The 11,823-nt window shown below is 37.1% G+C and overlaps 1 protein-coding gene and 1 long non-coding RNA gene across 3 annotated transcripts; both read left to right on the top strand.

The window, feature by feature from the left end:
* The first annotated feature begins 99 nt into the window (after positions 1-99).
* Positions 100-3,306, top strand: LOC138134909 (uncharacterized). Of its 2 annotated transcripts, none has more exons than XR_011160841.1 (2): positions 100-638; positions 3,154-3,306. It is a non-coding gene; the product is annotated as an uncharacterized lncRNA (long non-coding RNA). The 2 variants fall into 2 exon arrangements; XR_011160842.1 differs by lacking the exon at positions 100-638 and adding an exon at positions 2,746-3,070.
* Positions 3,307-9,603: 6,297 nt separating this feature from the next.
* On the top strand, positions 9,604-10,176 carry LOC138127376 (uncharacterized). The gene has a single exon (XM_069043464.1). The coding sequence runs from the start codon at positions 9,604-9,606 to the stop codon at positions 10,174-10,176; it is 573 nt and encodes a 190-aa protein (XP_068899565.1).
* Positions 10,177-11,823: the final 1,647 nt, after the last annotated feature.

The following is an 11,823-nucleotide window of genomic DNA, read 5'->3' as shown; positions in this document are numbered from 1 at the left end:
ATGGGTACGCATCTTTATCGCACTTGACTCGAATTTCATTATTAAATTGTGTTTTTTATGATAATTTCGATAAAACTGAATTGAGTGTTTGCAAAATCATCTGAAACAGTTGTTCTCTTTAGAGTGTTGTTTCGCATAATTTGTTTGTTTTCTAAAGTTCATGAAAATGCTCAAAACAATTTTCGGTATCTGTTTTCGGTTGTTTTTTAATTCAATTTATATTTTTTACTAAAAATATTTCATGGTTGGTTTGTTCTTGATAATTTAATTGTGAACCGTTTTTATATAACGAAGGCCGTAGGTGTTGTTCCATTGTCATAGAAATCCATGCAATAGGTAGCTGAAGCAAACATTACATGTAACCAAACAACTAAATAACTATGGACAAATAAACTTTACATTTGCTGTTTAGGTTTATAAATTCAATTATACCATATGACGATTTTTACCAATGGAAAAAAATAATAAATAAAATAATAATACCCATCTTTTCAATTGTAAATTGAAAACATCGAGTGACAAAAAATTCCGAAAACACTTTTTGGTTTCTTGTTTTGCTCCAAGTGAAAATGAAACATACAGCACGCGATTCATATTCGGAGGATTCTGTGCCAACACCTATAGGCTTTCATTTACAGGTAATCATGTTTTTGAACAATTTAAAATTTAAAACTTGCAACAATTAATGTTAAGTTTTTATTATTATTAATACTTAATTAATCTTAGTACATTGCTCTTGTCCGAATGAAAAGTGGGGATGACTTTATTTCTGATATTCTTAACTTTGTAAATTTGAAATTTTAGAATGAGTCAACACATAGGGAAACAACGTCACGTCTTTACTCAGCTTTTACCCGTCCCCAGCCGCCCCCACTTAAAAACTTTAAATGACACTCTACAGTCTTAACGACGGATTATAAAAGAAAACATCATTTTTAGTAGGATTTTCAAAACAAAGTACGGACGTATTGAACAACACCGCTTGAAATTTTGATTATCCAAGAATTTTTATTATGAATAATAATATGTACTATCGGATAGCAAAAAAAAAAACTGGTACTATGCCGGCCAAAAAATTTTGGCCGTCATTGTCTGTCAATTCAAAAAAAAAAAATTGTAATCCGTACTTTATTGTCATCATGATTACCGTCTTGATTATAAACGTTATTTTTTGGGTGGTAAATTTCAAAACTCAAAATTATTTTGTCATTTCTACTACACAGAACGTTTACCTCAGGTTATCTATGTACGATTGCTCTAATTTTGTTTATTCATGTCGGATTTTTGGAATATCTGAGCTTCAAACAGTTTAAATTGATTGTCAAAATGACAAGAATCGAAAGTGGGGTTACTATTCCTAAAGGTTTATTTACACTTTACTTGACTGTCAAGAAAGTGACGGCCAACATTTTTTGGCCGCCATAGTACAGTATGTTACTGTAGACACTTCCAAACTGAATGAGTTTGAATGAGTTTTGGAAGTGTCTATAGTAACGTACCAGTTTTTTTTTGCTATCCGATAGTACGAGTACATACTTAGATCACCACCACAAAAATTTGTTCTACAACAATTTTGCATTGATTGTATATAAAATTTTAGTGGAAAAACTTGTGTTTATATAGGGTGTTCATTTAAATTTATCCTCAAAGTTGGCGTTGAAGAGTCGATTGTGAACGAACCACTCGTCAGTCTACTGTCACGAGCAAAAAATTCTGGTCGTCAATGTCATTTCTAAATTTGGTTAGATTGTCACAAATTAAAAAAATTCCCTGCCTGATTATGACCATGTCAACAAAGTGTCAAAAATATGAGAAAAAAGTGACAACTAATGTCATACAACATGATGATAGGTTATGGTATTTACGACCGCTTTACAATGGAGCATTTTCCATTGCGTCAAAGTATGATTTTGACGACCAGTTTTTTTTTGCTCGCGACAGTACATAGAAAAAACACAAACAACGCAAAAAAGTGAGGTTAAAACGGCTGATCCATCATCCGTAATCCGTGGTGCGTTGGCAATCGACACTTCGACGCCTAGTTTGAGGATACATTTAAATGAACACCTGATATCTGTATAGGTACTTAAGTAAGAGGCTGGAAAGATATAAAAAATAGTCCTTGTTAAAGTATAGTGTTTCCATTTCTAATTTGGTTTTACTACCAACCCTGTTGTCAGGGAGTTAAATACCCCGACAATAGGCAACTAGCGCCATAAATCCTAGAACTGTAAAAGAAGGTCTGTTGTCTGACCAGGTTACAATATCTTCACTATTGCCAAAACCACAACCCCAGCTCCTAATAATTACTAATTACTAATACAATTGCACTGCCATAAAACCAAATTATAAATGGGAAAACTATACTTTTCTATTATTTTTTCTCAAATCTTGAAATACTGTTTATTTTATCTTTATTTACCGAACTAGAACAATTTTTCTTGATTGTTATGTAACCTCCTAAAATTCCATTAAAAATTTTATTTTTCAATTTTACTGAATTTTTACTATCGCATTTATGAGCATGGGATTAGCATAAGTAATCAGAACAGCTGATGAATTAAAACGTGCCTTTCTTAATGGTCCACCCACCTTCCAGGTGATGTAAATTTTAATTTTTTTGTTTTATTTTACGACTATTTTAGTATTCCAAGTTGTGGTTAAGTATTTCATTAAGAGTGTCATTCAGGACCCCACTAATTAACTGAGATTATCAACGGACGTTTGTCGGAACAGTAAGGAAAATTTAAAGATGAACGATATGGACAAAACAATGAAATAATAAATAATCTATTCACTTGTACTATGTACCTCCAAAGCTTGACAGCGATCGCTGATCATATCATCAACGTGTGGACAAATACTTGAAATAAAAGAATAACATACGACTAAACCTCGACCTAAAATTTGTTTATACATACGTGTGTCTACCTGTCTACAATGATATCCTTAAGTCCTTGGCGATATATTATTGTAGGAATACCAATCCGAGTCCGGAATTTTTGGGACTTAATCTGTCGTCAGTGGTGATTAAGAGTAATAAACCATTCGCGACATGAAAATCTAATTGGTTAGAAAAATCCCTGTTTGTTATCGACTGTTAACCAATAGTTTAATCTGCTAAACATGTTATCTTATATTCATTTGTTCTAGGTAACAAAAGGTGTAACAACAAATTGCGATGGCGATATTTAATTTGCAGAAGAAAGTATCAGCCAAGCTGTGGTGGGCCTTGGGAGAGCACGGGTGATGCTCGTGATTTATCAGGTAGCTGCTACAGCTAATAAATTATAGATTAATTATCAATTCGACGTATTATTTCACAAACTTCTTAACATTCATTGACGTGTAACGGTCTTATTACAGCGTAAAGAGGTTGGGTAGTTTGCAAGCACCTTAATCGTGCGTAACGTCAGCAGTGACGCAATCGAAATACAAATTCAGAAACTATCAACTATGTTTTTTTGTTGAGTTATCAGTCAGTCATTTCATTATACATATAGTCTGATTTTGAAAGTTGTGCAGATATTTTAACTTGCGATAGTACGTGTTAAAATAAGGCAGAATAACCCATCTTGCCTTATACAAATGTTAATGGTTTACAAGAGAATCAATGGAATCACTTTGTTTGGGAAACGCTGAAAAATTTCAAATTTGGCGGGCAGTTTTGAGGTAAGAACAACCCATATATCTATTAACTACTATATGGGTAACGTCGTATCTTTACTTTGCTCGAGAGTGAAGCAAACATTGCCATGGGTGGGAGCAGTATAGAAATATCTTCTCAACTACTTTGTTAAGAGCAAGTATAATGTGCGCATGGCAGGAATTTAAATATAGGATGTTGCTGCTGCGCGCTGCGGATTGTGGGAAAAACAGCTCCACCCTCCACCAATCAGTTGCTCCAGAAAACGAGCCTGCGCATAAGTGGACTGCGTTTTGTATCTCGAGATCTTTGCTTCACTCTCGTATCCACGTTACCTATATAGTAGTTAATAGATACATATATGGAACAACAAGGCGATCTACATTTACCAGGCCATGACACTGACTAAAAACAGTGTGCTATGGAATGGCCTACCATAGTCTGACAACATTGCTTCACCAACATTTAGTAAAAAAAATCGAAATCCACTAAACCTGTCATTGTATTTACATTTGTCAAATATGAGTGATCTAATTTTAGACACTTCAAAAATGCGTAATTGCATTGTAACATATAGTTTAAAACCACCTTTGGGACAGAAAAATAACGGTGCTCATTACTGATAAGTGATAATATTTCAGATGCTCTGCTGTGTTCCGGACTATTGAAACTGTTTGGTTATAAACTGACGCGAGGTGGGTGTACAAAATAATGCAATTTTGAACGTTATTGTTAGAAAGAGGTACTGTAGCAGGTAGTCCTGCCTACTTTCTTTGTGAGAGGGGTGAAATCACCCACCCTTATTTAAGTCGAGATATAGCGGTAAAAACCAGAGTCTACCACTATCCTTGGTACTTAACACTTGTACATCAACATTTTGTCATACAATAAAGTTTTTAAGTAGTTATACAAAGACGACTATATCATTTGAACGGCTAATATCACCACCCAACAGTGATTAATCGTTCATAATTTTGGTCCTTCGAGCCGGATGATTAAATCCATATCACACGACGGTCGTCTAGTGTAATAACAAGTGTAATACAACAACAATTCAAGAAACAGTTTCGACACCCAGAGGGCAGCAACGATTTCGTCACCTTCAGCAAGGGCAAAAGGGCAGCACGAATAGTCACCGAATTGGGTAGCAGCGAAGCGATCATCACTCAAGACATCAACAAAGGTTAGTGGCTCTCAATCCTTTCAATTTCCCTTCCAAACTACATTACTACGTACGACTTTTTCTATTGTTCCTAATTTCGCAAATTTTCATCTCGACCACGTAAATCAAATCAATCATTATGCCCGAGACATCCTTATTAGATGAATCAATTGCCAAATTAGAGGCTCTAAAAAGGAAAAGAACCTCATTAAAAGCTAGAATTACGCGTATTCAGAACTTTGTGTCTAATTTTCAATCAAATGATAATGATGTGTCTCCACTAGAAACTAGAAAAACATTCATCGAACAAATATTCAAAGAATATGACGAGGTACAGACTGAAATTGAATCACTCGATCTTTCATCAGAGGCGATTGAGACACAGACTCAGGACCGCGACGAAATTGATTTAAAGTATCTCGATGTATTATCATCAATTCAAACAAAAATTAGACAAACGACGCCTCCACCGCACACTGCGGCCACAGCGAATCCTAACGGTAGTTGTTCCAGCGCTAATTCACATTGCTCTAATCGTGATCAATCAATCAAATTGAATCTGCCAACTTTAAATTTAAAATCTTTCACTGGTTGCTATAAGGAATGGTTGTCATTTCAAAATTCATTTAAATCCATTATTGAAGACGAAAACAACATGCTAAACAACTGTCAACGTTTCCAATATTTGCGATCATGTTTATCTGGTGAAGCTTTGCGAGCAGTCGAGTCATTAACGGTGTCATCAGAAAATTATAATGTAGCGTGGGATATCTTAAAGAAACGGTTCTGCAACAAACGGCTGATCGTCCACGATCACATAATAGCCATCACAAAGGCACCCCAAGTAATTAAAGCCTCGCATTCGTCACTTAGGTGTTTTTTAGATACGTTGAATTCAAATGTTGCCGCGTTAAGACAGCTAGAAGTACCGATTGATACTTGGCACGCTCTTCTAGTCGTAATAATTGTGGACAAATTAGACGACAATCTTGCAAGAGAATGGCAGGCTACATTAACCGACGAGGTTCCAACTTACGGTCAAACGATCGAATTTTTAGAAAAGAAATGTCAGTTGTTGGAATCCTTAAATCTATTGCACCCCAAATCGAACGTCAATCCGAATCACAATAATGCAAAAAACAATATGTCACAAAAACGAAGCACTACATCTTATGTTGCCACAAACAAACTACATTGTACATTTTGTAAAAATGACGATCATACAATCTTTCAGTGCAATGAATTTACAAAATTAAATGTAGAGGAAAGAAACGCTCAAGCTCGAAACCTGAAGTTATGTCTTAATTGTCTAAGAACCAATCATTTTGTTAACAACTGTCAGTCCAAATTCAAATGCCGTAAATGCAATCAAAGCCACAATACGCTGCTTCACAAAGAAAGACAAATCACGCAAACCAATGAAACACCAGCACAGGTAGAAAGTTTAAACGCTCATTCTATGAGGTCCCAATCATCAATTATTTTGTTATCAACCGCGATCGTTCTCATAGAAGATCGTAATAATAAGTCACATAAATGTAGAGCTCTCCTGGATGCAGGGTCCATGAACAGTTATATTACGTCATCATTTTCCAAAAAATTACGTCTACAGCAGAAAGCCGTAAATATAACCGTTGGCGGAATTGGTCAAATTTCGACGAACATCAAACAGGCCGTCCAGGTAAACATCAAGTCTCAGTACAATAAGTTTTCGGCGAACTTAAGTTGTTTTGTTCTGGAAAAAATAACCGAAAATCTTCCCCTGGTGACCATAAACATGTCTGCAATAAATATTCCAAAGGAATTACAGCTAGCCGATCCGAAATTCTTAGAAACTGCACCAGTAGACTTACTTATCGGGGCTGATTTGTTTTGGAACCTTTTATGTCAAGACCGCAAGGAAATAACACTGAAGAACCATAACAAACTAATGCTGCAAAATACCCATTTAGGTTTCATTGCGGGTGGGTCACTAAATATGAACAATAACAATAGCTCAAGCACCTGCTCGCTTTCTCTAACGTCGGTAACCGACATTTTAGAGAACCAGGTGCAGAAATTCTTCGAACTAGAACAATGCAGCAGCCCTTCCGAACAAAAATGCTTTTCAAATGAAGAGATTATGTGCGAGCAACATTTTATTCAAAATACGTGCAGACAAACAAACGGAAAGTTTCTTGTTAAACTGCCATTAAAAAATGATCCTCCAATTCTCAAGTCAAACCGCGATAGTGCTGTAAAGTTTTTTAACAATCTGGAACGAAACCTAAACAAAAGGCCTACACTAAAATCAGATTATGTGCAATTCATGCGGGATTACATCTCTTTGGGTCACATGGAGGAAGTTCCGGGTTGCGAATTAAATAAACCGAACTGTACATATTTGCCCCATCACGCGGTACTCAAGGATTCTACATCGACCAAGTTAAGAGTTGTTTTTAACGCGTCATTTCGCTCAGCTGATGCATTAAGTCTAAATGACAATCTTATGGCAGGACCTACAATCCAGCCAGAGCTTTTTGCAATTTTGTTGAGATTCAGAACTTTTAAATACGTCGTAAACGGGGACATAGCTAAAATGTACCGTATGATAGAAATACATCCCGATCACAGTGACTATCAACGAATTGTTTGGCGCGAGAACACCGAAGATCCGCTAAAAACGTATAGATTAACCACTCTAACCTACGGTACAAAACCGGCCAGTTTTCTAGCAACAAGATGTCTTAAAGAACTAGCTCTTCAAAACGTAAATCAGCACCCGGAAGCCGCTAAAGCAATTCAACAGGATTTTTACGTAGACGATCTTCTGACGGGAGGAGACTCACTTGAAAACCTAATCACTTTACGAGATCAAATAATTCAAATTTTAGCTCATGGTGGTTTCTTATTACGTAAATGGGCCGCCAATCATCCTGCATTAATTCCAGATAGTCACGAGCCTAATCTCAACGTCAGTTTCGATAAGGATGCTTACACTAAAACGTTAGGGCTTTTTTGGAATCCTAATCACGATTCGTTACGCTATCAGGTAAAACAGTGCGACATTCCGAAAAGACTAACAAAACGCGAAATCCTGTCTAAAACTGCCCAGGTATTCGATCCGTTGGGTCTTGTGGCGCCAGTAGTAGTAAAAGCAAAAATAATCCTTCAACAGTGCTGGAGTTTGAAAATTGGATGGGACGATCTATTACCTGAAACTATTTATTGTGCATGGGTTAAGATCTTGCAAGAACTCGCTCACTTAAACGAAATCGAAATTCCCAGAAACATAATAAAATCAAGCCCCGTACAGGTGCAACTACATGGTTTTGGTGACGCATCACAAATCGCATATGGCGCTGCTGTCTATCTAAGAACAACTGATCATAGTGGCAATCATCAAGTTCACTTAATTTGCGCTAAATCTCGTGTGGCTCCTCTTCGCGCTGTTACGTTACCACGCTTGGAGCTGTGTGCCGCCTTAACGTTGTCGCGATTATTTAATACAGTTTTACGAACGATAAATGTCAAAATTGATCAGCAATTTCTCTGGACAGATTCCACAGTCGTTCTGGCATGGATAAACGCTACATCTTCAAACTTACAAACATTTGTAGGAAATCGAGTTTCCGAAATTCAAACGCTAACGGATGCGAAAGATTGGTATCATGTCAAAAGCGAAAGTAACCCTGCGGATGTACTAAGCCGAGGTGCTTTACCTGGTCAACTCAAAACTAATAAACTGTGGTGGAACGGTCCTGATTGGCTGTCAGAAAACAACGACACTTGGCCCGTATCTAACGTAAATCTTTCGGATATTGAAATTCCAGAACGGCGAACTGTCACTCTGACCAATATTCATTCTCGCGAAAGACAACTACCGCTTCTTACAAAATTTTCAAATTACAAAAAAACTGAACGCGTAATGTCATGGGTATTACGGTTCATCAACAATTGTAGGAAGCCAAACCAAAGGCAAATCTCTAGTTCTTTAACATGTGAAGAATTAAAAGATTCCATGAAGGCCATCATGCGTTTAATTCAAGAAGTTGCATTCAACGATGAATTAGCTTGCCTTAAACAAAACAAACCGATTAACAAGAAATCACGTTTACTGTGCTTAAATATTTTTCTCGACAAGAATGATAATTTAATGCGCGCGGGAGGTAGGTTGCAAAACTCATCCTTAACTTACGATGTCAAACATCCCATCGTGCTACCAAACGATCACCATTTGATTAAGGCATTAGTCAAACACGTGCACATTGAGCAACTGCACGCTGGTGTTCAGGGAACTTTAGCCGCGTTACGTCAAAATTTTTGGATAATTTCTCCACGCAGTGTGGTACGCAAGATTTTGCACCAGTGTTTGCAATGTTTTAAGGTCAAACCAAGCGTTATGTATCCTATTATGGGTAATTTGCCCAAATCCCGTGTCGAACCAACCAGACCATTTTCAATCAGTGGCGTAGATTATGCCGGGCCTATTTACATCAAGGAATGTCGTGGTCGCAGTAAGCGTACTGTGAAGGCATATATTTGCGTCTTTGTCTGTTTTTCAACTAAAGCCGTTCATTTAGAACTAGTTGGTGACTTAACGACTCAAACCTTTTTGAATGCGCTAAAACGTTTCATATCAAGACGTGGTCATGTGTACCATCTTTATTCGGACAATGCTACAAATTTCGTTGGCGCCAATAGAGAATTACTGGAACTAAGAACATTTCTAAAGTCAGCTTCATTTAGTCAAATTACAGAAAATCTGGCTAATAAGGGTATCTCGTGGCATTTCATTCCCCCCAGATCCCCGCACATGGGCGGTATTTGGGAAATAAACGTAAAATCCATTAAAGGTCATTTAAAGAGAACAATTGGAGAAGTCGTGCTTTCCTACGAAGAATTGTATACCCTGTTAACAAGAATTGAAGCAGTCCTAAACTCCAGACCTTTGTGTCCCTTGAGTAACGATCCTAATGACCTTAATCCCATAACCCCTGGTCACTTCCTCATCGGAGAGCCATTAACTTCTATAAGCGAAAGAGATCTTACGACGACGAGGATCAACCGATTGACGCAATGGCAAAGAGTGGAACAGATGAGGCAGCACTTTTGGCACCGCTGGCAAAGGGAGTACCTTGTTCAAAACATCAATCGTTCCAAGCAGCTCCGTGGTTCCGGTTCCAGACCGTCCACCCCCGCCTTGGAAGTTGGTTCCATGGTGATTCTAGTTGAGGACAACACGCCGCCACTACAATGGAAATTGGGACGCATCGTAGAACTTCATCCCGGAAGTGACGGTGTTGTGCGCGTAGTGTCCGTAAAGACTGTCAAAGGCATCTTCAAAAGAGCCACGCGAAAGGTGTGCGTTCTGCCAGCGAATGAATAGACTATGTTTGTATCGTGTAAATATTTGTTATAATTATGCATTAACCCTTTTTTTACAATTAACTTCAATGTTTGTATTTTTTAATGTTTTTTGTCATGTTTATTATGTAACAATCCTTTTTCTAATAACCATGTTCGATCTTTGCTAATTCCAATATTTTTGAAGTCCGTGCCTTCAAGGGGGGCGGTATATGTACAAAATAATGCAATTTTGAACGTTATTGTTAGAAAGAGGTACTGTAGCAGGTAGTCCTGCCTACTTTCTTTGTGAGAGGGGTGAAATCACCCACCCTTATTTAAGTCGAGATATAGCGGTAAAAACCAGAGTCTACCACTATCCTTGGTACTTAACACTTGTACATCAACATTTTGTCATACAATAAAGTTTTTAAGTAGTTATACAAAGACGACTATATCATTTGAACGGCTAATATCACCACCCAACAGTGATTAATCGTTCAGTGGGCATTTCCAACTTAAATATAACAATTTGTTCTCCCCATTGCCTAAATCCCATCCCATTTCTTGTAACTTGCTTCCCAGTCTCATTTCAATATTCGTTGTTAAAACCAAAAGATTTTCTCGAGTGATTGTGTCGTCATTACTAATTTTGATTATTTCTTCCCAAAGTGTAATTTCTTCGTAATTAGAAGTTATTGGAACCGCGTTTGGCACAAGTCGCTTCATTTTGTCCCCATTGATAAATAACTGTTCCGCTAAAATCTTTAGCACAAGCATGGCTACTTTTGCGAATTCTTCACTCTTCGATTTTTAAAATCACCTTCCAAATTGGCTTCGTTTCCTCATTTGATGGAAACTTAAATAAAAGTATTTAGCTACCTACGTAATTTGAAGAAGAAGACGCATAATTTGAGTTGCAATTTGGTACGCAACACTTAAATGACATTTAATTCAGTTTGACGAATTTGACCAAGGACTTGTCAAAATTTATTTTAAATGTCGAATTCGTTTCATAATTTTTGGAACACCGTAGGTCATAGAATGGCCTACCAGGGAATGTGGCAACACAGCCAGTGTCCAGGCCTGGTAAATGTAGATCGCCTTGGGAACAACCTAAAAAGTCAAGTTTCTATGTCATTCGAGGTTATGTTTGACTTTTATCGTTTAAGTTTTTTGAGTGTCATCATGAATTTTTGATAAAATTTGGAAAGTGATGATAAAATAGTACCTGCCACTTATTCAGAAAACAACAAAAGCTTAAACAAACTTAAAAACAACAAAGTAAGAAGACTGTAATTGTGAGTAAATGTATAAAACGAAACATCAAAGGATTTGCTCAAAATGCTTACCATCGTTTGTTATCATTTGTAATGCAAACTTCAGCACGACGCGCCCAAGAAACCTGAACTCGATTCAGAATGCCTCTGTTTTGACGAATTTCCTGAGCAAATTGAAAAACTCCCAGGTAATTTTCAAGACGCCAAGTACCTACTTGTTCGTAGCTGGTTTTCAATTTCATGAAGAATTTCTTCTTCTGCAGCTACAATACGATTTTTTCGTTAGCGGCCAAGATCGCGCTTATTCATTTCGAAACGCCCAAAATCCCGAAGATGGCTGCACTACGTTTACAACGATTGGCCAGAGATCAAAATGATATCCGTTTTCTCCAGGTTGGTGAAAGCCATTT

Source organism: Tenebrio molitor, chromosome 1 (genome assembly GCF_963966145.1).
Source record: "Tenebrio molitor chromosome 1, icTenMoli1.1, whole genome shotgun sequence".
In the NCBI taxonomy this organism is placed as follows: domain Eukaryota; kingdom Metazoa; phylum Arthropoda; class Insecta; order Coleoptera; family Tenebrionidae; genus Tenebrio; species Tenebrio molitor.
The sequence above is the reverse complement of the archived record's forward strand: the minus strand, read 5'-3'. Positions and strand labels throughout refer to the sequence as shown.